At 38.2% G+C, this 27,500-nt stretch overlaps 2 protein-coding genes across 4 annotated transcripts in view; both read left to right on the top strand.

The window, feature by feature from the left end:
• LOC137657920 (aminopeptidase N-like) overlaps positions 1-3,640 on the top strand; it is a 17,851-nt gene extending 14,211 nt beyond the window's left edge. For both annotated transcript variants that reach the window (XM_068392584.1, XM_068392585.1), the window contains exons 16-17: positions 232-313; positions 1,096-3,640. In XM_068392584.1, coding sequence (XP_068248685.1) covers positions 232-313; positions 1,096-1,263 — 250 coding nt within the window. In that variant the 3' untranslated portion in view covers positions 1,264-3,640. The remainder of the gene's footprint in view (positions 1-231; positions 314-1,095) is intronic.
• Positions 3,641-5,412: 1,772 nt separating this feature from the next.
• Positions 5,413-27,500, top strand: part of LOC137657124 (aminopeptidase N-like) — a 44,587-nt gene continuing 22,499 nt past the window's right edge. The window contains exons 1-5 of one of the 2 annotated variants that reach the window (XM_068391482.1): positions 5,413-5,535; positions 24,441-24,548; positions 25,802-26,008; positions 26,953-27,158; positions 27,465-27,500. The exon at positions 27,465-27,500 is cut by the window's right edge and continues 120 nt beyond it. In XM_068391482.1, the coding sequence (XP_068247583.1) occupies positions 24,456-24,548; positions 25,802-26,008; positions 26,953-27,158; positions 27,465-27,500 (542 nt within the window). In that variant the 5' untranslated portion in view covers positions 5,413-5,535; positions 24,441-24,455. Of the gene's footprint in view, positions 5,536-24,440; positions 24,549-25,801; positions 26,009-26,927; positions 27,159-27,464 lie in introns of those variants that run through there. The other variant, XM_068391483.1, reaches the window with a different exon arrangement.

The raw sequence follows: 27,500 nt of genomic DNA, 5'->3' as shown, positions 1-27,500 counted from the left end.
TTCCTTGTGTTGAGGTCCGTAACTCAAAAATCTCTTATACACTTTTGATAAGATTGAAATTGTTAAACTTACATTATCCACATTCTATGTGTGGGTCAATACAGTACACTGTTCATATGATAGCTGACCATCGTATCGCTAATACTTCAAATAGAGATGATAATGATGCTTTCAGTTACAGTAAAACCCCAACAATAGTAATCTATTGTGTAACTCTAGCTTCCTTTGCAGTATCGGCACAGCATTCTTTGGTTTGCCAAGAGTTGTAGCAGCTGTTACCAAGAAATTCAACACAGAACAGAAGCTAAAAGAGGTGAGATTTGAAACTTCTTCAAACACTGTACAAAGTTCCCTGTATTGAATAAAACCAAATATTAAGTTTTAATCTGGGTATTTGCTGTGAGAAAAGAATCTTTGTATTTTAAGTATCGAAGATGTGAAAATACGTACAAATTTGGTACACTTTAAAAAAAAATACACTAGAAAACTAAGTTTCATATCATTTGACAGATTTATGATTATAACATAATAGCTTATTCGGTATTCATAGAAATGATACTATTAACAAATGCCAAACACTCCTAAATTGACACAAAATAATCGTAGTAAAATTCATGAACACAAAAATTTTCCTTAAATCACTTGAGGAAAACTTTGCTTACAAATTTCCAAGAATAATTTCAGCAAGATTTAAAGGGAAATAAAGTCTTTATATCGATATATTAACCAACTTGGAATATCAATCGGACATCAAGAAAATTTGTTTTTAATCCTTATCATAGAACTTTGGCAATCATATTACTGTAGTTTATCAGGGGAGTTTACCAACTACCTGATTTACCACGAAGTTTTAAAAGTATTGCCTGAACCGAGTACTTCACTGACTCCTTCAAGAAATGAATATAATTCTTCTAGATGGGAAGCCATTGTTATACAGCTTAAGTGAGGAGGAATAAAGTAATTTGATGACCATAACAACCTCTCTCGGCGGCATAATAAAAAACAAGAAAGGAAATACTCAAACATTTATTTTTGTATATTAATATGAATAATGGCTTTAAAACGAATTCTCCAATAACATTCTATCTATTTCAGTTACTGCAGTTCCAAGAAGATTACGCTGGTAATCTCTTGACGGCCAACCGAGCGGTTGAGCAAGCCATAGAAACTACCAGGTTGAATATAGCATGGATGGACAACAATTATGAGCATATAGTAAACTGGCTGAGAACACAAGGGTTTTCTTCTGATCTGGTTCAATAAAGCATTATGTATAAGAGAGAGAGAGAGAGAGAGAGAGAGAGAGAGAGAGAGAGAGAGAGAGAGAGAGAGAGAGAGAGAGAGAGAGAGAGAGAGAGATGCTAGGTACTTATCTGGAGTGAATACTATTTTCATAACCATTTTAAATCTATGCAGTATACAATTGGCTTGACCTTTATTTTGGGAACTATTGTGAGATGATACGTGGAAAATTAGTTTTTCAGGACCCCTTGCCATGGGTATCAACGTAGGCTAGATCTACAGCCTTATTTCAACGAACGAGATGTCATGATATTTGAAAACATTTTTAGAATCGGTTACTTAAAAAAACTTCATAGGCTATCGCCAATTTCATACCGTTCCTTGTGATAAAGACTCCAGTGAACTTTCTTAATTCGTATTAGATGATTTATGAATAATGACAATACCAGAACTCTAAAGAAAATACTATTATGCAAGTTGTAATGTATACCATATTCTATAATACCTGTCTTCATTTACTGTTGGTGAAAGGCCTTAATAAGCAGTCTCTATAACGTTCTTTCTACTCTAAGATACTGATTTTGGTATACTGTACAATAGAAGCTGAAAACTATGATTTATTTTCGTATGTTCTTGAAGCCAATTAAGATAAAAACAAATTCAAAATAACTAGTTAATGTTAGCCTAATTCATTTTTTTTATATTTTACATTAAATTTTTTTTTCTTTAGATAAAGTCTTAGAGTTATAACAATGAAATTTTAATGTGCAACATACAAAATCACGATATTAACTCTTCCTTTTTGTACAATTTTATATTTATACTCTTCTACTCAACATTAAGATTTAATGAAGAATGCGAAAAAATATTATGATTCTCTTTAAAAAAAAACTTGTTCACTGTAGTGAGTTTTAAAACTTTTTCGAAGACTACTCAAGCTTCCCTATGACCAGTCTGCAAAGGATAGTGTTCATTATTTTACTGTAATCTTGAATTTGAATAGTTCTAATTCATTGCAGTATGGTCAGTAATTTCAAAAATATAAATTGAAAGATACCTTGAAATAACAAGTTTGATGAAAAAATCAGTCTACATTACCGGTAGCAATAGTCAAATAGAAATAAAGGATTACCTTTCTCATTATAGATAATTTTTCTAAATATGCCATTTATTATGCAATCCCGCATAATGCCACAATTTTACTAGCATTGATGCCTTATATATAAATATTTCAAATGAGACTTTTTTGTCATACCGGTAAGTCTCTTAAATTTTACTAAAATATGATTTCTACCTACATCTAAAATTCAGGAAGACCTGATTTTCAACACGCAATGCTCTTCGTATCTTTGAGACAACAACAAGCTATTTAAAGACTTGCTATAATTAATCAAATCGCCATTGTCCATGTGATGATGATAACCACAATTGATATTTGGAATGACTCCAGGTTATCGAGACCCTTACAATATGCGGCCTGGTTATTTGCTGAGATCCGATGATCTGGATATTGGATAATGGATACTTCCCATTGGAAACATCCCTGCTTGCGATTTGCCCGACTGGGGTTCGAATCCCGGTCAAGCTCAATAGTCTGTTGTAGTGGCTATAATCTCACCATCCTTGTGAGCTAAGGATTGGGGGTTTCGAGAGCCTATAGGTATACCTGCTGAGTCATCAATAGCCATTGCCTGATCTCCCTGGTTCATAGCTTCTGTGGAGAGGGGCTTGGGCGCTAACCAGTCTCTATGACAATGTCCTGCTAGCTAGGGCATTGTCACAGTCCCTTGTCTCTGCCATTCATTGGCGACTAGAAAAAAAGCTAAAATTATATACTGCTCAGTTCCTTTCGGTGCCTTGTGAACCCGTTCCCCTCAACAAGAACTTTGTTTTCTTATCAGTTTTAACGTGCTTTTAAAGACTTTCCGTAAAAATATTGTGGTTATTTTTTATTCTGGTTTTCAAATCTTTCTTTGTTTATACATTTCTAAACCCGATCTACCCATAAAAATGCATGTATACCGAAGTCTTGTACGGAAAAACTTACATTAGTTATTTTGTGTAAAGCTTTTCTGTAAGAGGATGGAGTTTGGGGCTCAATAAATTTGTATTTAATTAAAAACAAAAGAAATGTTAATTAAACGTCAAGGAAAAGCAGATTTTTTTTTAGATCAGTTGTCAGAAACGAATGAAACAATAATCACTGTTGGTTTAGTCAAGTCAAAATATAGAGATAGTAAGACATTTTCTTTCATTTACCAAATTACTGTAATTCATGAAGTTTAAAACTGCTGAAGATCTACTTCTGTAGTTACTCTTGTAATGGTATATTGTATTTTTGAAGCATTTCTTATAAAACAGTGCAATAGTATAATAGCCTCTGTTCTTATATTATAAATTGGGCATAATAAAAGATCAATGTTGATGTACTTTATCATTCTACAAACCTTACTGGAGAGATAAACCTTAGCTTCAAATCGAAGCACATATGCATGTGTGATGCTTCTTGACTGTAAATATCATACACCATACTTACTTAGCCAATCGTGTTTTCCGTAGCAATTTTTTAACATACAAGTCTCAAACGACCATATACAACATACAGCATTTGCACATGTAACTGTGTACCTTAGACATACGTCACTACCGAAACTTCTGTCATCATTTGGTCACTTCGTATTCTGCAGATATTGTCCTTTCTGGCAAACATTAGTAAAGGTTATACAGATGTTATATCTTGCATTGAGAAGAGAGATACACATCTTACCTACAAAAAATATAGAAACGGCAGACCTCAGCTCTTGCACCAAATTGATCTAATACTATTTGGCAATGTTGGTATTAAAGCGTCGCAAATATATCTTATACACTGAGAATACATCCAACTCAGTCAGGCAAAATCTGAAAGATGATACGATGGTTCTCTTCTTACGTGGCTAGTATTTCCTTTTCTGTTTTTGCTTTCAATTTTCATCTGTAGATCGTGTTATATTAAAACTCCCGTTTCATTGATACACGAAAGAATGGCAAAAGATTATACGAAACTTATGAACACGGTAGGTAATTTCTATTTATTTTTTATTTTTCATTTTTTTCTTATCCTGAGATAGATACGATGAAATCGTAGGGTAGCAACTGAATGTTTTAATCTCTTCATAAATTCTAAATATTATCATCTATATTTTGGAAGGGAAAAGATTAGCCTTAGTTAACAACAATTAATTTTGCACCAAGCCTAATCTGGAAACTACTATGAGTAATCTTAAGTCTCCCTGGTTAAGTGGGGTGACTGAATGGCCAAGCGAACAGCGGTGATCTATCTAGTGTTACAGGGATGGTGACGTACATTATAGACTAGACAGATTAAACGATGCTATTTTTAGTACGATACAGATAATTAAACTCGGTTTCATTAGAGAAATACGAGTTATGACGATGATAATTGGAAAATTACTAATAAAAGTTTAATTTGCCATTGGAACTCAAGTTTATAATTTTAGTAGAAGTCACGTGTCTCAACCTATTTGTTAATAAAAAAAAATATAAGAGCATCAACTTGTATTTTCACTAATCTATATGAAAATACATTGATAAACCGAGATGTATATTTTTATCATGACTTCATTGTGATTTCATATGCGTTGATACAACAAGAACAAGAGACGAGGTTGAATAGGAAAATAATGTTTCGAATTGGCAGAAGGCTACTATGACGAACTGCGCAAATTAATATGAGCCTTCCTCCATTCGAAAAAGCTCATTTTTTTTTTAGCTATACTGTTCTGATATGCTCAGTTGCTTGTAGAATGTAGGTTAACGAGAGGTTAACATCTCTCTAAACCTCCAACCCAGCCACCCCCCCAAACAAAATTATGTGTAATACCATAACCTATATACCCTGATTTTTTTATTAGTCGTTGACTCAATGAATGAACTTACTTGTCATGGTCATAAAAATTTACGTGACAGTACTGGACAAATCGAAAATATTTTGACTAGTGAAAAAACATACCGTAAACACCATTAACGATCATATACAAACAACTACAAAGATGCAACAAGGTTGGTATCATACCCTTCTTCTCAAGTGTCATCATTGAAGAGAGAGAGAGAGAGAGAGAGAGAGAGAGAGAGAGAGAGAGAGAGAGAGAGAGAGAGAGAGAGAGAGAGAGTATGTCACTCACCTAATCCCTAAATGGCCTCAGTAGTGAGGGGGAGCCTGAGTAGGGTACATCGTCACGCTCCAGACAATAACTTATATTGATGTTCCTTATCCCGTCTTCTCAAAGAAAGGTCAGTCTCATTTCTATATGTACTCATAAGAATAGAATTCTGACGATTCACCAGAGAAGTTATATGCATACGTTGACGGAAAGCAGTGAAAGATCGAGTGTACCACGTACCGAATGTCCTTGAAAGGAATGCTATTCAGATAGAGATAACAGCAAACGGATGATACTGTCTGAACGTTTTCGAAGAGAATTTCAAGCGAATGAAAGTGAAGGAAAAGAAAAATGAAGAAAATGTGTGTACGAGAGGAAACCGCCAAAATCAAACGGAGAAATCCAATTTCAAACGTAGAGTAATGACGGTGTGACACGTTATGGTAAACTAATCACACTTAGGTGGCCGTATTTACAGTATTTGAACACGTCATAATATTGTTGATAATGAAATGAAACTGATTCGAGAGCTTGGTACACTTACAACATTGTTAATCACTTTTAATTCGTAGAATTAAAATTGTCATAATAGTAATGTTTATAAAACCCTCATAATGACTCATAAATCATGAAATTAGCTCTAGAAAACACCCCTATCCTAATATTTCTAATCAAATCTTATAACTGAAATTTTGTCAATTGGGATATTAGATGTTCTAGGTAACGTTACAACAAGAGAACAAAACATATTTTATTTCTCTCCTCAAATCTCGGACAAATTGCACCTTGTTATGTGACCAGCTACTTTGTAAAGGCCAGTGACCTCTTTGCCAACCACATGCTTATAGTTGCATTTTATTGTTTTATGATTCTGTTGTTTAAGACTGTCACACACTCCATCAATTACATTTTCAAAATTGCTATTTGTGTATATTAAAGTATACGCAAATGTCTAGTGTAAATTGCAGGCTACTGTTGGTTGCAGGTGCAATGAGGCTTAGCGTTACTTGTAGTCCTTGACAATACTAATCAAGTCTAAAGTGAGGTTCTTCAAGTGGAAGGTTAACTTGGCTTTATTCTCTGGGCCAACGAGGTCCAAATTCTATACCATTTGCTTTGGTCTAAGAAATTTTGATGCAATATAATTCCATAGCCGTTACTGTCAATTTGACTTAAGGAAAACACAAATACGCTCCGTTGGGTTTGGTTAGAAGTAGCTACTCCAACAGATTACGACACCAATGTTTTCTCAAAAATAAAAATAAATCTCTTTTACGCAGCAGAAAATTCATACAATATCTTAATTGTTTTTAGCAATTCAACAAATTTCATTCCTATTACCAACTATGTTCTGTGTAAATTATCCAGAAAATTAATCTGTGCCGTAATCTAGATGTTTTATGAATTCTCTGGGTATTTATTAACTAACCTAACGAAAAGTAAATATGTTTTACCTTACGGTGACATCATTAAAACTTTCAACGCTAGAGATACAGCCACCTAGAACTCAACTGATGATTGTTGGTTGTAGTTCTGCAAGAGCAAACAAGCAGATATTCCTACCTTGTGTAGTGAACGCTCCAAAGAAATACACAAAAGACTACTAAAAGCGTTTTCATAAAGCAAGTAATTACCGCGAAAGGAGTGAATAAACATATAAATAAATAAGATTCATGTTTTCAATAGGTTGACTAAAGGAGACGATCCATCACTGACTGAGGTCTTAACTGGGAAAACGATTTCATTGGAGAGGGAACAAGCAAATGCGTCCTTGACCTAACTACAGATTTATCTTGCGATTGGATGGACGAAACTTTACACTTTCAGTCAACTGCGTTTTGTTATATTTAGAAACACAGCATCAATCAACACGAGAAGTACAAGCCTCAGTACAGAGACCCTCAGGTCTCTCCAACTCTCTCTTTTTGCAAAATACACAGTATAAAAAATACTACGCCCGTAGCCAAGAATACCCGAAAACAAAAAGTAAAAGAAAAATAAGCAATTTTTGTAAATAAATTAACTTAAGACTATAAAAAAAGAAAAATGTATCATAATATCGAATGTAGATCTGGGGTTGCTGAATCCCTTCATAGAGATCTAGCTATAATTAGTGCATGGTGCAAGTTATGAGGTATGAAGTTGAATACTAACAAAACTCAAAGTATGATTGTAAGTAGGTCAAAGACAGGCGCTCCTCGACATCCGGATCTCAGCATTAATAATGTTTCTTTAACTTTGTATGAATTTTTTAAGATTTTATGTGTGATTCTCGACGGCAAATTTACTTTTGAGAAACACATTAGGCCTGTGCCTTCTTCAATTGCACAAAAAAAAAAAAAAAAAAATGGCTTATTGAGAAAGTCTTTTAAGATTTTTGGTGATCAATCTATTCGGAAGAAGTGTTTTAATGCTTCCATTCTACCTTGTTTCGAGCATTGTTCTCCTGTCTGGCCTTCAGCTGCTGATTCTCATCTTAATTTGTTGGACAGGAACTTACGGTTTATTAAATTTCTTATTCCTGATCTGGCACCATCGTTCAATTAGTTCATTATGTATGTTGCATAAGGTCTTTCTCTTATCATTCTGACCATCCTTTACAATTAGATCTTCCTGGACAGTTCCATCCTATTCGTAATACTAAGCATGCAGTAAATTCTGACAGTCACGCCTCCATCATGAGGCTCTAGAAGTTTCATTCCAACTGTGACCAAGTTGTGGAATGATTTACCTAATCGGGTAGTTGAATCATTACTTCTTATATAGTTTATTTATTTTCTTATTTCTTTTATCACTGGACTATTTTTCCCTGTTGGAGCCCTTGGGCTTATAGTATCTTGCTTTTCCAACTAGGGTTGTAGCTTAGCTAGTAATAATAATAGTAATAAATGAAATTATGGCTAAACCACACTTTACATTACTCTTACTAATACTTAACTTTCCAAACTATTCCCTACCCACTAGCAGATCCAGGAAGGGTGGTTGCGGGGGATCACGACCCCCCGTTTTTCAAGAAAAAAAAAAAGTTTGACTGTTAAACTTGAGGGTTTCAAGAAAAAAAGCTTGACTATTAAACTTGGGGCTTTAATAAAACTTGGGGTTTTCCAGAAAAAAAAAGAAAAAAGAGAGACTTAAATTTAGGATTTAGAAAAAAAAGGTTATTAAACTCGGCATATTAGTAAAAAAATATTTATTCTGTTAGTTATCTTTATTTTTAGGTTTCATCATTCAATTAAGTTAATCTTTTTTTTATATGATTTTTCCTACGACGGCCCTCTTACTCAAAAGTCAAAAACCATTTATGATTCAAAATATTCCCGAGAATTAGTGTCAAACCCATTTTAATCACAAATATGTATAGTAGGGTTAATGTGAAGTCTTATCCCCATCAATGGACACGTGGTTTGAGTTTGTTTTCTTATTGTATTGACTCATAAATAGCCGTTTAGAAAAAAAAAAATCCCTGTTATGGCCACAGTATGTTCTTGACCCATAGTTAATTTGAAATGATAAACTATTTGTGGCTGAATGCATGAAAGTCCTGTGTTTAGGGATAATATCATGAATAGGCCTTTGTTGAAAATTTCTAAACCATTTATCATGACAATAGACAAGGGTAAGTGCAACAGCGTGGGAATTAGCTAAAATAATCTTGAGTTATTTCTTAGGCAGAGTCATTGCAACATATACAGTATATATATATATATATATATATATATATATATATATATATATATATATATATATATACTGTATATATATAGATCCATATATATACATATATATATGTATATATTTCAAATGAGCCATATATATTAATACATTAAAGTCTGGATTCTTTTAACGACCTCGGGGTCAGAGCCTCAGGCGAAATAACTCAAAGACTATAGTATCTGACCGGCGGGGTTTCGAACCCTGCTCCAGGATACTTGTATGACAGTGACCTTACCATTTATCCACGTGGCTAAGTGGTAAGGTCACTGGCATACAAGTATCCTGGACCAGGGTTCGAAACCCGGCCGGTCAGATGTTATAGGCTTTGAGTGATTTATATATGTATATATACATATATATATATATATATATATATATATATATATATATATATATATATATATATATATATATATATATATATAAAGAGAGAATTATGGTTAGTGATGAAACGAACTTCATTCATTTTTTAAACATAATTTCTTTCAATTCTGCAGTTGTCGCTTAGAAATAGATCAAGGTTTTATTTTAGGGAAAGGACAGAACATTTTAATGAACATTTTACTCGTATTCTTTGATGTGATGTGTATCATTAAGATAATCACAAAATAATTAATCGTCATTCTATATCAGTATCAAGAATAATTGCATATCAGTTTCCAAAGTATATTTTATCAAAGTCAAAGTAATGGGGAATTGAGTAGAATATCTTTTTCTAGATGTAGACTATAGTCATACCCAGACATATTAATGTTAATTGCATTAGTTCTCTATGAAGAGATGAAGGTTACTTTATGAAACTGTTACACTTGAATTTAGTTATAGTAAGCGTCAGTGTAGATTACATAGGTTTTAACTAAAAATAAAATCAACCTAAACAGAGAGAGAGAGAGAGAGAGAGAGAGAGAGAGAGAGAGAGAGAGAGAGAGAGAGAGAGAGAGAAAGAGAGAGAGAGGTTCCTAGAAATACAATGGCAAACTTTTTATAATCCTCCAAAAAATTTCTAATGTAGAAGATCCGGATATAACCTCATATGTATTACTACCATGGAGATAGATTATAAATTTGAATCAGGGGGGTTTGTCTTCAATATTTTATATATATATATATATATATATATATATATATATATATATATATATATATATGTATATATATATATATATATATATATATATATATATGTATGTATGTATATATATGTATATATATATACATATATATAAATACATACATATATATATATATATATATATATATATATATATATATATATATATATATATATATATATCGTAAACTCCAGAGCTTCAAAGCTCACCTGAATTATATTATATAAGTCTGATACACACGAGAATACCTCCGAGCACTCAGAATAATACGCAACTCCCAGACGTTAATATATATAAACACTTAATTATCTAAAGGTATCTTTATTTTACACTCAAAACAAAAATGGGTGAGTACTTAACTTTTAACGGGAACTATTCTTAAATCAACCTCTTACTTCGGTTCTTAGTCAGGGATACGAGAAAGGCACTGAAAAAATTATGGATGATCGAAATGATACACACTTTATAGATATATAAATATATATATATATATATATATATATATATATATATATATATATATGTATGTATATATATATATATATATATATATATATATATATATATACATACATATATATATATATATATATATATATATATATATATATATATATATTTATATAATTATGTTCTATAGAAATATAACAAATAAAAATAAACACCAAAATTAAATGATTCAAAATATAAATCTGAACTAGATCTTAGACTTACGACAAAAAGACACTTCAAGAATAATACAAACACTTGTTTCATTAGAAATTAATTTATGAAAATATCTAATTTTGACAATTATTGAAAAAAGTTGACACTTTAACACTATGGTAAATAAACACTAATTACACTTACATATAAGTAACTATTACTCTTTATTTTCACAATTTTCACTGGCCATATTTGTTTTAGCCAATTTTTCATTGCCGGATGCCTTTCCTGCCGCCAACCCTCCCAATTTACCCGAGCTTTGCCTCCCCACCCCCTCGGTGGCTGGGTTTCTTTCCAAAACACTCTGAGTTGTAAATAGCTTATGTTCCAAGACTTTTGTAAGACTCTAAGTTTCTGATACATAAGTTATTACTGCTAGGACCATATGATTAAGTATTTTTCCATTTAGAGAAAGTGGCATTCTACATTTCATAATCTCATTTTGTTTATCAAAAGCTCTCCATCCTAAGCTTATTCTTCTTTTGATTGTTGTCTCATGTCCTTAGGAAACATTAGTACGTATATTCATTAATTATCTTTGGAGGTTCTTCCATTACCCTTATTTGTTGCCTCTGCATTTTCATTGATCGTTGTCTTAGTTTAACTTATTTTCATTTTCAGTCATATTTTTCTTCATTCCCTATTCAAATCCACTGTCATCTTTTGCAATTACTACCATGCTGCATTAAATGTGACTATATCATCTGTAAATCTTAAGTTGTTAAAATATTCCCCCTTAATGTTAATTCCTACATTTCCCAATCTAAATTCTTAAAAAAGCTTCTTCTAGGCATGCTATGAATAATTTAAGAGAGACGTGGTGTCCCTGTCTAACTCCTTTCTCGGTCAGAACTTACACTATCTTTTATGTTGATTTAAGGTTATTGTACTTCCCTTATATATATATATATATATATATATATATATATATATATATATATATATATATATATATATATATATATATATATATATATATCTAAGTGTTCTAGCATAAGATTCATTTATCCCTTGTCTTTGAAGGGCTTTGATTACTGCTGAAGTTTTTCAAAGAATCGTAAGCTTTTTGATAGTTTAAAAATACCATACATGGTGGTATGTCATACTTTGTTGATTTTTCCATTAGCTGGTTAATTACATGGATATGGACAGTTGTTGAATACCCATTTCTAAAGCCTGCCGGCTCTCTTGGTTGATTAAAGTCTAGCTGTCTTTCCATTCGGCCTACTATGATCTTTGTAAATATTTTACATATTACTGAGAGTAAACTTATTGGGCGGTAATCTTCAAATTTTTTGTGTCTCCCTTTATTTTTGAATTAGGACAATGATAATGTTTTTCCAAGCCGTAGGTATAGAGTATTCTGGCAAATATTTTGTGTAAACTTCGTTGAGTTTTACTGCTATGAAATCTCCATACACACACACACACACACACACACACATATATATATATATATATATATATATATATGTGTGTGTATGTATATACATATTACGCCCAATATTCTATTATGCTAATACAATCGATAAAAACAAATTATCTTCGATTTAATACTGCAGTAAATTTTAACCACGCCCTCCATCTCCCCTGGTATATGTATATATGAACGTCAAATGTAAATCTCAGTATCATCCGGTTTTTTATGTTTATTCGTGATCTGTTGGTGTGCATATTCCTGATGGTAAATTAACGTGAAAAATCTACTTTTGGGTGAGATAGCCATGACGTCCTGATGGAAGGTTCCTTCAGTAGCATCCTAAGGGTATGTTTGACTACAGTAGATATTCCCAGAGAATTAAACTAAGGGTTTCACAGAATTCTAACTTCTGGCGCGAGTACCCATAAGGTTTCCCTTTAGGATATCGTATACTAACAGGGGACGTATGCTTGACACGCCACATAGCTATCTGCACCCCACATAGCGTTTACGCTTCGAGGGGGTAGAGTGGCAATTATGGGAGGAGCCGTTCCAAAAACTCTCCTCCTACGCTACTGTTATGGTACCTAGCGATGTAAGCAAACGGCCGCCATATTGGCCGACGTCACATCCGTCCGCACCACATCCATTCCACCCGGCGTATTCGCCAGCCTCCAAGATACAATAAGAAAGGGAGGGGCTTGACAGGTCAGAATAGAGAGTTTTGGACGCGTCTATCTCATCCAAAAATATATTTTTCGCTCCGCTCAAAATCCGTTTTTTGGGCTTAAGCCATGACGTGCTGATGGAAGTGTACCAGAGAATTAGTGTATCGTGGGTGTTTTCCCCAATTCAATAGTGCCTTTGACTTCCAAACGATATTTCTTTGATCTAATGACCATAGAGACCGTGATATCTCTGTTACATGTCACTCCCAATGGTATAAGCTATGACATGGCTTCCTGCCCCCCTGGCAGGGAAATCCTAATTGGACGTAGGAAGATCTTGAGGTCACCTGTGGGAGAGGACTCAGCCTTGGACGAGGGACTTTTCGGTCTCATAGACATGTCCTGAGAGATAAGTACTTTTTGTGGGAACAAAAATATCACATTTCTTAGGTGAGTATCTCTACAAGGAGCAGTATAATGAGATGAATTATAATGCTGATAAAATTAAGATAATTAAAACACTAAAACAGTAGTATATTTGGATATAATAGGGCAAAATAAGACGCATTTGATAGCGAAATTTCAATTTATTTGGGAGAATTTCGCAATAAAAATGAAATAAGATGACAACTTATTTAACATAAGAATATTTGGATATAGACATAGGCTGGAGATTGTCAAAGACGAAGGTGTGAAATCTGAAAAGAATATCTTGCCACAACACACGTAAGTTCCGGTGGAACTGGAAAGTCTTTGACATCTGAAATACACTTCATGTCCAATAAACATGTGGCACACGTGTACAATTCTATGTCACTTCACCATAAGGAGGAACAGTCTCTAGTGACACTGAGTGGCACTTAAAACACTATGTATCGCACAAGGGTCAACCCAGGCACCCGTTGAGTTAGTGTCCCGAATAACTCACTGTCCTTCGCAGCGTTAAGCAGCAGGTTTTAGTACACTACCTGCGGCTACTACCAACTGTTTGAGTTCTTGCACCTGCTTCGCATAGTGTTTGAAGAACAGGATTTCCAGCCTGTGAAGGATCGGAGGCTCTGGAAAAAATTAAGGGAAGAGGCGACTTTTCTAGATCATGACCAGCGGGTGTACTGTCAGGATCCACTCTGTGAATAAAATAGCTGATCTTCGCCCATAATTGTTTGAGTGACAAATCACTTCCCGACGTTTCGCCTTTGAAGAGTTGTCGTCTGCCAAAGTCTGAAGTTCTACGAAGATAGACCTCAAGACTCTCTACTGGGCATAGAGAGACATCTTCCTTCAGAGGGCAGATTCTCCAAGGGCCCCACCTCTTCGTTGGGAGCTCATTCTTTGCCAGAAACGTTGGGTTAGGGAAGAGGGTAAGTTCCCCTGTCTCGGCGAACTGTATCTGGCCCTCCTCTCTAGATAAGGTCACTATTTCACTGACCCGCACTCCCGAAGCGAGAGTGAAAAGGAAAATCACTTTTTGGGTCAGGTCTTTCAGAGGGCAAGATTCATTGTCCAGGCTAGAGGCAAATTGAAGCACCTTGTCGAGAGACCAGGAGATAGGTCTTGGTGGGGGTGCTGGACGGAGTCTAGCACATGCTTTCGGAATTTTGTTAAAGATTTCGTTGGACAGATCAACCTGGAAGGCATAGAGTAATGGTCTGGTCAAGGCCGATTTACAAGTGGAAATCGTGTTGGCTGCTAGGCCTTGTCCATGAAGGTGAATGAAGAAGGACATACAAAAATCCATAGAGATTTCCGAAGGATTCTTTGCCTTGACAAAGGACACCCACTTCTTCCAGGAAGACTCGTATTGCCTTCTGGTAGACTTTGTTTTGTATTCCTCTAGGAGGTCTAAGCACTTCTTCGATATTCCAAATCTTTTCTTCACAGCTATTGAGAGAAAATCATGAGATGAAGGTCTCGGGTTTTCCTTAATGAAGCGAAGACAGTTGACTTCTGAACCTGCTGGGAGAGAACTGGGTCCGGCAGGGGAATTAGCTTGGGCTTCAGTTCCAGGATGAGAGGGAACCAATTGCTCCTCGGCCATTTGGGAGCCACTAGGGCTGCCGTTCCCTTGAAGGTTCTCAGCTTGGTGAGGACTTTCAGCAGAAGGTTGGTTGGAAGGAACAGGTAAATCTTGGTCCACCTGTTCCAGTCCAGTCCAGTTCCGCCTTGGGGTCCTCGTATGGAGCCACATAAAGAGGAAGTTGGTTGTTGTCGCTCGTCGCGAAGAGGTCGATATGCAGTTCCGGGACCTGATGGGAGATGAAGGAGAATGATCTTGCGTCTAGGGACCATTCCGACTCTATCGGGCTTGTCTGTGATAGAGTGTCCGCCGTCACGTTGCGGAATCCTTGTAACTGAACTGCCGAGAGGTGCCATCTCTTCCTGTCCGCAATGCGGAAGATGGGTAATAGCACCCGGTTGAGATGGGGCGATCGTGAGCCCTGACGGTTGAGACATCTGACCACCACGGTGCTGTCCAGGGTGATGCGGATGTGGATCGAGGGACGAGGGAACAGTTTCTTCAAGGTGAGAAGAACCGCCATGGCCTCCAAGATGTTGATGTGAAACTTCTTGAATAGGGGAGACCATGTTCCTTGAACCTGACGTTGGTGGGAGTGAACCCCCCACCCTTCCAGTGAGGCATCCGTGTGGATGGTGATCGACGGAGGTGGTGGTTGGAGAGGAATGGATCTTCTTGGGTTCTTTGTCTCCGACCAGGGTTTTAGGAGTGAACGAAGCCTGGTTGGTAGGGGTCTCTTGAGATCTCTTCGAGCGATGGATGCGTTTCGTCTCCAGACTGGGTCTGTCACTGAGGCGAACTGTAGAGAGCCGAGTACTCGTTCCTGTTGTCGTCTTGAGATCCATTTGGATTTTAGAAGTCTCTTGACAGATCCCAATATTTCCTTCCTTTTCTTCAGAGGGAGGGAAAGACGGTGTGACTGAAGATCCCAGTGGATTCCCAACCACTGAAACTTCTGAGCTGGAGACAGTCGAGACTTTTTGGTCTTGATTTTGAAATCCAGATGTTCCAGGAACTGGGTCACCTTTTTGCAGGCACGCAAGCATTCTTCTGGCGATGTCGCCCAGATCAGCCAATCGTCCAGGTAGGCCATCACTTGGAGGTCTTGAAGACGTAGCTGTTGGACGATCGTGTCTGCGAGCTTCGTGAAGATTCTTGGGGCCACGTTGAGGCCGAAGGGCATGGCCCTGAAGGCGTATTGTCTTCTTTGAAGCCTGAATCCTAGGTAGGAGGAAGCTTGATGATTCATTGGAACGTGCCAGTAGGCATCCGCCAGGTCTATGGAGACCGTGTAAGCCTTGTGAGTCAGTAGTGCCCTTATATGTTGAAGGGTCAGCATCTTGAACTTGTTGTTCACAATGAACTTGTTGAGAGGGAATAAGTCTAGAATGACTCTGAGTTTGTCTGAGTCCTTCTTGGGAACGCAGAATAGCCTTCCCTGGAACCTGATGGACTTTACTCTCTTGATCACCTTCTTGTTCAAGAGTTCTCAAACATATTCTTCCAGAATGGTGGTTGATCGTTGGAAGAAATGATGAGAGACTGGTGGAGGTGATATCCAGCTCCAGCCCAGTCCTTTCTTGACGAAGCTGTGGCCCAAGGATCGAAGGTCCAGCGATCCTGAAAGTGGCGGAGTCGTCCTCCCACCGGAAGCACTTCATTGCTTCTGGTTTCCCGAGGGCTTACCACCTCGGCCGCCTTCTCCTTTTCCTCCTTTCCCTCTGGAAGGATGTCCAGAGGAGTCTCTGCCGGAGCCTCTACCTTTGGGGAGAAAGGTAGTGGTCTGCCTTTCGTAGGCTGGGGTGAAAACTGGTGATTGGGGCACCACCGGCTGAGGGACCAATTGAAAGGTCTGTTGAGCCACTAATTGAGGAGTAGCGGGAACTGGAAACTGGCGTTTAGCCTGATACTGTTGGGGGCGTGACTTGTTAGGTTTCTTCTTAGGCTGGGGACCCTTATCCTGAGAAGACTTCCTTTTGCACGACAAGACCCACTTATTGAGAAGGTTCCTATTCTCAGTGGAGGCTCTGTCCACAATCTCTTTCACCAGATCCCCGGGAAAGAGATATTTGCCCCAGATGTTCAAGGAGATCAGTTTCCGGGGTTCGTGTCTAACGGTTGCGTCCGCAAACACGAATTCTCTACATGCCCTCCGAACCTTGACGAAGCTATATAGGTCCTTCAACAAGGTGGCGAGGTGGGTCTTCGTGAGGACCATGTAGAACCGAGTATCGGAGGACATTGTCTCAAGGACCACCTGAAGAGACAGAGAGGCAGCCAGCCTCTCTTTTGTGTCCAATTCCCGATGGAGGAGGTAATCCGTGAGCTTGGGAAGGTTCTCGTTGAACTGACGTCTGGCGACGTCAGGTTCCAGCTTCCCAACCGAGAAAGTTAGCTGGATGTCCTTCCAGCTCTTATTGTCCGCGGGTAGGGCGAGGGAGAGAGGCCTACATTCCTCCAATGTAGGGCAGGGGTTGTTCTCCTCCACCGCCTTTAACACAGCCGTCAAGGCCTTTTCAACAAAGGGGAAGACCATGGTAGGGGAAGCAAGAAATGACGGGTGTTTCTTGCTTAGGGCTGGCACCTTTGAATTGGTGTAGCCACTGCTCTTGAGGCAGTTGGCCAGCAGAGCCTGAGTCTTGGAGTGCTCTAGCATGATTACCTCCTTCGGCTCGGTCTCCTCCTTGGAGGATGGCTCAGACTTCAGACGGACGAAGCAGTCCGGATAGGCCTCGAAGCTAGGGTAGAATTCCACCTCTTCAAGGGGAACGGCACCTAGCTTAGCGTTAATCACGATACGTCCAGTGGTGATAGGCATAAATTTTGCATGCCACCAGGGGTTCGTCACCAAGCACTCGGGGAGATCCTTGACGGAGATCTCCTTGGGCGCCTTTTTCAAGCCCAGTATCTCCTTCCTGATGTTTTCCTGCCCCTGGCGGAGCTTTTCATCCAGGAATGCCATCAAGACCTGGAGGGTATCCTGGGAACTTGCTGGGGCGGGTACTGGGGTGGCCGATGTGGAAGGAATTGGCTCCGAGGTCGCAACGGAAATCACATAGGGTGTACGGGCAATCTCGCCCTCAGAATTCGGGGACTTCACAAAGGTCCTCTTCTTCCTCCTGACCCCTTCCATGAGGGTCCTCTCGGTGTCGTCGGAGACCTCCGACATCCTCTCCACCTCGTTAATGTGGCACTGTCGGAGGGCGGTCGAGACATAAGGCTCGACCGTTAGTTGGACGCACGGGATCTCGTCCTTGGGGATGACGGCATCCGCAGATGCTTTGGGAAAGAGCATGGCTCTCATCCTCTCGCTTGGGAGATAGGGTCCCGTGGCGTTCTTTTGAAAGCCACGCACCAACTTGTGCAGGGTCTCTCGGGCCTTGTCCCTAACCTCCGTAGACGGAGGGTTGTCGAACGCCTCATCCAGCAGTTTCTTACACATGGTGCAGACCTGCGGGTCCCAATAGCGAAGGTTCCCTTTTAAGGTGGAACAGCCGGCGTGGGATCGGCATGCCCGGTGACCATAAAAGTCCGGGCGACGAACGCTGCAGAAGGCGCTCTCACACTTCACCAACTCCTCCTGTAAAAGAAAGAGGCTATGAGTACTTGAAGTTAATACGAAAGTGACTTAATTCAATCTTAGATTAGAACTAAGTTTAATTATTTATAATATAAGATTCCATGTATAAGCTTAGGATAGTTAAGCTAGAAAGGAAGGTAGGGAAGACACATACTTGTGTATCCAGCCTAGTCCATTGCCGTGACCTCTCAACGTAACTAATTCCAGAGGGCTGAGTATGCCCTGGGAGGAAGAGGAACACCCGTGGGGGATGAGCCAAGCTTAGTCTTCTTACAGAGAATTAGGAACGATGGGAGGGAAAAACCGAGTTCATTCAGTTAATTGAGAAGGAGGGGTATGCGAAACCCTCTTCTATAGGATAGGTCCCGGCAAAAGACTGCACATGGATGCACAGAATATGCTGGAAGATTATTTACTGTACAACTATACACAATAGTTTTCAGTTTAGGGTATCTCAATACCATAAGAGTACTGGCTATTATCCATAGCTGCACAATAATCCCTGCTGGCACCAGGCTAGCAGGAGTAAGGAGTGACTGTCCACTATAATGTACCTGAGTGTCGCCGGCAGCCCGGCGGCATGCCAGGGTCCGACCGGCGCCGGCGGATCTCCATCAGAAAGGAACCCTTCCAAGCCAGCAGTCTAAGTGGCAAGGAGAAATGGTGATGCTATAAGGTGATGGCAGATCACCGGCGTGCCGGCGGCTCCGACAGCTGGCAGGCAACCGGCAGCGGTATACCAACAAGGATACTGACATGACAATGGTACTGGTAGTGGATGGGCGCTGGCAGGCCGGCGGCATTCCCCCCCCCCCTCCCCGCGGCGGCAAGTCGGCAGTGATATACTTACAATGTCTGCATCCGATGAGACAGGTAGGAAGTCGGAGTTACTGCCGGCAGGCCCCGGGAGAGGGGGGGCGGCAGTGGATCAGCACTGACAGAGAGAGAGAAAGATAGGAGGGGGAAGGGGGGAAAGGGTAACTCAGTACCCAAACCCTTCTGCCTCTGGAAGGAGTGTTCATATGAAAGGAGGGGTGAGGTCTTTCATCCGGTGGCTAGTTGCCGGCGGCGGCTAGGTTGCCGGTGGCGGCCCAAGGGAGGGCCGAGGAACACTCAAGAGGGGGAGGTCCTCCGCCGGCAAACCGACCAGCAATGGCAACCCCATAGATCGACTATAAGTGGGAAAGGTAGCAGAACGGACTAGCCAACGAGGGGACCGGGCCGGGCCTACAGGTCGCCGGCACACGGCGGGAATGAAGGCCGGCGGACAGGGGTGTGATGGCAGGCCAACACAAAGGGATAGAGTAGGGAGGGGGAGAGGGTCCCAAGAGGAAGGGGGTGCAGGAGGGGCCGAAGTCCCCCATTGCATACCCCATGGAAGGGGATTCTGATCAGGGCTAGCCTGTCTAGGCCAGAAGAGTACATTCTCCAGCCTAGGGTAGGATAGCCCAGAGTAGGTACAGCACTGGTGTCCTGTCCTGAACTATAATGAAGCAGAATCCCCATTGGGTGCCTAACCTAGGCTAGGAGAACCTGTCTCCCAGGCCAGGAAAGGCAGGGGAAGGACAAGTCGCTAGGCCACAGGGAGGAGGGGCCGTAACCCAACCAAGTGTGGACTAGGGGCAGGGCTAAGCCCTCACCCTTCGTTCTCCAAAGGACCAGAAGGAGAGTACATTCCCCTAAAGGAGGGATGGAGGCAAATGACTGATACTCTGAGGGTCTGTCCCAAACTCAAAGCGCACATCTATGGCCAGAAGAAGGGGCAGAAGGGTCGTAGCCTAACCTATACGACAGTATCGAGGATAGGGAGGATAGGGTGTAGCCTAGGCTACCTCAGAGGGAGGAGATTACCTAGATAGGTAACCTGAGGGGGGGGATGAGGAAGCATATAAGAGCCCTAGCATGGGTTTGGTGCCAGGGAGACGACTACCATTATCGAAACCCCTATGTACTTCCCCGAAGGCGAAAAATCATGTATGCAATCACTGAATCTTGTATGTATAATGCCTGAATCTTCATTTCGTAGCCTAACCTATACGACAGTATCGAGGATAGGGAGGATAGGGTGTAGCCTAGGCTACCTCAGAGGGAGGGGATTACCTAGATAGGTAACCTGTGAGGGGGGGGAATGAGGAAGCATATAAGAGCCCTAGCATAGGTTTGATGCCAGGGAGACGACTACCAATATCGAAACCCCTATATACTTCCCCGAAGGCGAAAAATCATGTATGCAATCACTGAATCTTGTATGTATAATGCCTGAATCTTCATTTCACTCATAACACTAGGAACACTATCATATCATGCAAAAAGTAAACATGAACACTTAGGCATCTTGCCTAGGGGCTAGGCCAGCAGGCTAGCTTAGGGTTCGGCTAACATGATTGCCGAAGTCGAATACCAACAGCATAATATAACTAATTCCTAGCAATGAAGACTAACTAATATAATCATTAGTTAAGGGACTGGGAACGTTGCTCTGGCTAACTAAATAAAGCATGCTGGGCGAGCAACAGCGTCTCAACATGACGCCTCCGGTGAAGGCACAGCTCCGCCACAAAACACAAGATTTAAGAAAAAGTAATCGTTACTTTACGGCTGGAGCTTATTTAAACAATACAAGAATATGGTACTCAACTTTCCAGAAGAAGGCGAGGCCGAAGATTGCGACATGATGCAGTAAATAAGCGAAAGCTGGGAAAACACAACTCCTAGGATGCGCTACAGAATGTGGAATGGATTTGGCGCGGACGGATGTGACGTCGGCCAATATGGCAGCCGTTTGTTTACATCGCTAGGTACCATAACAGTAGCGTAGGAGGAGAGTTTTTGGAACGGCTCCTCCCATAATTGCCACTCTACCCCCTCGAAGCGTAAACGCTATGTGGGGTGCAGATAGTTATGTGGCGTGTCAAGCATACGTCCCCTGTTAGCATACGATATCCTAAAGGGAAACCTTATGGGTACTCGCGCCAGAAGTTAGAATTCTGTGAAACCTTTAGTTTAATTCTCTGAGAATATCTACTGTAGTCAAATATACCCTTAGGAAGCTACTGAAGGAATCTTCCATCAGCACGTCATGGCTTGAGCCCAAAAAAGTGTTTTTGTTTATTTGCTGAATTTAATTCGATATCATCTTTTTTTTTTCAAGGAGATTAAACCATGTGTTAAAACACTTAGCAAGTGACAATAAAATTTTTGAGGGAGTAAGATAAATTTTGAGAAAACTCTGATAAGGCTGCTTTATTGGTTAGCTTTCGCTTTGTTCAGTATCTGAAATTTTTTATGCGATTATAATGTAATTTGATTGCTACGATTTTTGTTCAATATCACTTGTAATCTACGTGGCATGAAAAACCCCATAATTCTATAATTGTTCAATAAGTTTACCGGGCCTAAATGTAAAATGTGTTTCAAACAAAGCTGAGGTTTTAATTTGCGAGGTAACTAGTATGGTGTCTTTGTTGTTTATATAAAACAAGAATAGTACAGTAGATATGTTGAAAACGGAAAAATAAGTAAATCTTTAAAGAAATAAGATCTAGGCTTTTTTTCGGGTAATAATGTCTAATTAAGAAATTAAAAAGTTTTTATGATATAAAGCTTGGATTTAAAAATACCTTTAAACTGATAAAACTTAAACAATAATCAATATCTTCCGTTCAATAGTTGCTATAAGAAGAATGTAGTAAAAGAGATGTGGAAGATTGAAATCATCTCTCTCTCTCTCTCTCTCTCTCTCACGCACATACATTCCTAAGTGGTAAAATTCATTATATATGAGCTAGAATTGAGAGATTGTGTTTCTGATATGAATCAAGTTGGAAGAAGTGGAGAGACTAACTATAACTCGACGAATCGAGAATTGCTATTGATGGATAGTTGAACAGAAGGATGTACTGTAGGTGCTGTAATAATCACAAAAATAGCTCAGAGATAATAAACTGATGAGGTTTCCTGGAATGTACAGTATAGTCCTGTACTAAAAGTAATTGTAAAGATTAGGCCTACTGCTGAAATGTTTTATATATTTTATCGGATGTTGTTGTTGCATTATGCCTATTCACCTTATGAATTCAGTTATAAGGAGAAAATGGTTTCAAATATATGAAAAATAGCTCTAGAATAGCTTTAAATAGCGTCAGCTGCTTTGGTTATGTTTTCCGACTCCCCTTCTCGAACTAGCTGGATCCGCGCTTGCTACCATGGTTAGCTAACTAACTGACCTCGTTCTTCTTTCACACATCTTTCCTATCAACCAAAAAATGATTTAATCGATGCATGGATCGAGGATGATCCTATTTTCTATGATTGATTGCACGTGAATAGTTATTTACAAGTTGAGATGAGGTTCAATAGTCGAGTATCGTAATTAACAGATCACATAAACGAAAAGACGACTTCTGCCATGTTCCTTATCATAAGAAAACCACAATTACATTCATAACCGTAGCACACATGTGATTCAGCATACCACACGCTATAACACACCTATTCTCATAGCAACAAGACATAAAAAAGCTAAGCTACAACCCTGGTGTACCTGAGTGTACCCTCAAGCAGGAAAACTCTACCCAAAACTAGAGAACAATTGTTTGATTTTGGATTGTCCTTCTAGATAGGCTGCTTACCGTAGCTAAAGAGCCTCTTCTACCCCTACCAAGTAGAAGGTAGCCACTAAACCATTACAAGTCACTAGTTAACCCCTTGAGTGAACAAGAATTTTTGTTATCTTAGTGTTATCAGGTGTATGAAGAAAAAGGAGAATGGGTAAGGAATAGGCCAGACTATTGGTTTATATAGGTACGCTAATTCTGTGTATGTGTAGGCAAAGGAAATATTAGTCGTATCCAGTGAGGGATAATTGCCGTTTTATTGTGATTAGAGGGAATCCCAAAGTCTTATATACCTTTTCTGTGGTCATGCCATCTGCAAATTATGGGGACCTGTTGTCGAAATTCCTCTTTACTTGCGAGTAACTTGAACGCAGAAGGAAAATGGAGTAGTCATAATCAAATACAAATAAAGAAAGTTAACTGAAAAAGTAGGTCCAGCTGAGAAATGTCCCGGAAGTAGCTGATCTAGAACTGGCTCGGTGGTTTGCTCAGGGATGCAGAGAGCGGCACGGAGAACGTTGCCAGATAATGTGATTCAAAACAACTTTTGAACATTGGGGAAATTAGCTATAACGGTCAATGTAATTTGAAATGTTCAGTTTGTCACTCAATTCCAGAAACATATTACTTGGTGTTAAAGAGAATCGCGTCATGAATATTGCTCTTAAATTACCACCATTTATAACTAACGCTTATTAGAGGCAGAGAAATGCTTTTATTTTGAGGCAACATCTCTCTTGGCTGTCCTGAACCTTGGAGCACATCTTAGTTTAAGGACCATGACTATGCTATAGATGGTTTCATTTAGTTTTATCTAACGTATTTTCTGAGGTCTTTCTTGGAATATTTTTTTTAATCACTATTAGAGACTGATTTATACTAAAAACAATACACAAAATCATAAAGAAGATCCCCACGGTGTCAAAAATAGCGTAAAACATAGCAGATATATACACTAAATCCTTAATGAAAAATAGCATAAGATGTAACAAATATACTGTATATATTAATAAATCCTTAAATTTACAAACGCGAGAAACAAACATGAAAGAAAGGGACCAGTTCCGTTATAAATCACGAATATACACAGCGAGGGAACGAAATCAATCACAATGGAATTATCATATTTTGCTTTGTCACTGAATGTGTCAAAAGTAATTAACAGGTAGGCTATAGATTATCTTTATTTTTGTATTCCCTTAGGTTAACCTCTAGTCAATGACAAGCAGCAGCCCATTGAACTACCAAATGACTTCGATATTTCTTCTGTGTGTAACGTCCGTGATTTTCTCAACAGTCTACTCGAGAAAGGTAAATAGATCTTACTTTGTGTTCTAAATGTTTTTGTTAATATATCTATTTCCGTCTAAAAAGTTCTGGACGATTGTTATGTGAAGTATATATGACATAAATTCTGGTAAAAATACCTCTAATTGTTTATTCATTCAATGTATGAGCGATTATAAAGTGTGTCTCTAGCCCATTTTCTAGATAAGCCTGTAGTTTAATGCATTTTGGAAAATTTTTTTTTTTTTACCATTTCTGAATTTCGCTTTGGAAATTTTCAATAAGTGCCTATATTCCAAATAAAATTTCATATTTCTTAGAATGATGTGAAAATTTATATAAGCTTGGTATTTTCCATCTAATTATGAACTTGAATAATACAGACAATTTTATAATCGTTTATTGTTCAACTTTCAATGATAAGAAACTATTCCATTCTTAGTGTTAATTTCACTTTCGAAATAATTAACATGAAGAGATTTGAAACCATCAATCCAACGGTTACATTAACAATTTTTTCAGAAGGGAAAGCCCTTACTGATACTAAGTCACCTTATCTAATAAATGATTGCTTCCAAAAACTAGTCTTATAGATATGATTTATAAATTAGAAATAACCAGTTTCTTCATTGATAAGTAAAAGATTTCAAATAAGCGAAATTATTCTGAGGCATTTATTCTTATTCGAACTGGCATGAATTTCATAAGCCCAATCTTTCAACCGATGTTGAAAAAGTGTAGTATAAGGTGTGCTTAACCCTATACCCTTTCTGAATTGGGATACCTTAACGTGGTGAAAGGGTCTGTGCATCGTCATGATTAGCAAAACTGTACTAGTGAGGGTTACCCATACTATGTCGGGTTGCTGTGAGTGATCATACTAAAGTCTCCCACCAACACCAATCCACAGCGACCAGCGTGGTGATGAAAGTGTCCAAACCCCAGTCATTATTATTATTATTATTATTATTATTATTATTATTATTATCATTATTATTATCATTTATTGCTAAACTATAACCATAGTTGGAAAAACAGGATACTATAAGCCCAGGGGCCCCAACAAGGAAAATAGCATATCTGAGGCCTTTGTCCTGCACTAGACTAGAAATAGTTGCATTTGTTGTTGTTTACCCTACATATACCTTGTATACCATCCATTCATATTTTAGACTCACCGTCTCTTTACAAATCTTAAATTTAATCTTGCATATCGCATTGTAAATCCCTGATTACACAAGTGTCTCGTTTTCAAATTCCTTCATGTAACTTATCAGGGGAATCGGTCCAATAGCAGTGAATGGACCAACATCCGATTACCAACGACTCTCCATCCGGTTCACTACGTCGTCAAGATACAGCCCTTTCTTAACGAAAGCGACACTTTCCAGGGCTATATCGAAGTGGAGCTGGAAGTTGTTAAGCCAACTTCCAGAATTATATTGCATTTGGCAGACCTAGTGGTGAAAAATAACACAGCAAAGGTTAGTCACGAGCTATTATTATTATTATTATTATTATTATTATTATTATTATTATTATTATTATTATTATTATTATTACTATTTGCATACTAAGTAATTTCAAATAAATAAAATAATATTTAGTTATAATTCTTCATGAAGTATTATTATTATTATTATTATTATTATTATTATTATTATTATTATTATTATTATTATTATTATTATTATTATTATTATTATTATTATTTTATGCACAATGAGTATTTTCAGCTGAATGAAATGATATACATAATTCTCCATGAAATATCATTAGTTGTGTTATTATTATTATTATTATTATTATTATTATCATTATTATTATTATTATTATTATTATTATTATTATTATTTGTACACTAAGTGATTTCAATTGAATAAAATGATATACAGTTATAATTCTTCATGAATTATTTTTATTATTATTATTATTATTATTAGAGTCCCTCTCGTGGTGCATAAAGTATATATTACTTAAAACAAGGTCTAAATAACATATTTAGACCTTGTTTTAAAAGTCATTCTGTAGGGTATCCCCTCGGCCTTTAGCCGCACTGAATTCTTAGCCTTCTACTATATTTCCGTTCCCATTTACTTCCATTTTTTGCATCCAGTCTTAACTTTTTTTTTTTTTTCAAACTGCAATTGTGGGGGTTTCTTCCTCATGTTTGTTGAATGACATCATAAGGTCTCAATGCCTATTAATTATTGGCCTATTTATAAATATACTTTAATCGAATTAAGATGTTCCAGATAAGGATGCATATAAAGAACTCTAAGAGTCGAGTTAATCTTCCCGCCCCTTTTTAATCATGATAAACGTGTACAAAGTAAGCAGGTATTCATTGTATTTAGTTTTAGAGAGACCTGGTAAACTGACAGACAGTGCAATTAAGAACAGTCTGCGTTGTCTCTTTTCATCATAGGTGTCTACTCTAAACAAACGCCGAAGGTCTCATCCGATTCGTCATGAGAAATATGATAAAGTACGAGAACAGTACACACTGCAACTACAACGCCGACTTCGCCAGGGCAAAGCTTATTTGCTGTCTATGCAATTTGAAGGTGTCCTTAGTGAGATTCCTCGAGGTTTCTACATAACCTCCTACATTGATAAAGATGGTGTCGAAAGGCGAGTGTCAGTTCTCATAATCATCTGCTTATTACCATCTCAGCTGCTCAGTTGTTTTTTACAACTCTTCTTCTCTGTTAAGCCATATTGTTTCAATAATATAATCACTTTAGTGTTTCATAGCAATGCAAAATTTATTAGATGTCATTAAAAACACCTCATGGGCTTTTCATATAGATCGCCTTTAACCCACAGAGTTTTGATCACGGATTTGTTTTTTTTTGGAAAGTGTTCTCATTCCTTAAAGATCTTAAAAAAAACATACTACTGAATCCTGAAAGATCCATCTTCCCGGTCTCCTTGCAGAAAAGTAGCCGTGACTCAATTCTGGCCTGCAGATGC

This window comes from Palaemon carinicauda, chromosome 18 (assembly GCF_036898095.1).
Source record: "Palaemon carinicauda isolate YSFRI2023 chromosome 18, ASM3689809v2, whole genome shotgun sequence".
Classification (NCBI taxonomy): Eukaryota; Metazoa; Arthropoda; class Malacostraca; order Decapoda; family Palaemonidae; genus Palaemon; species Palaemon carinicauda.
The sequence above is the reverse complement of the archived record's forward strand: the minus strand, read 5'-3'. Positions and strand labels throughout refer to the sequence as shown.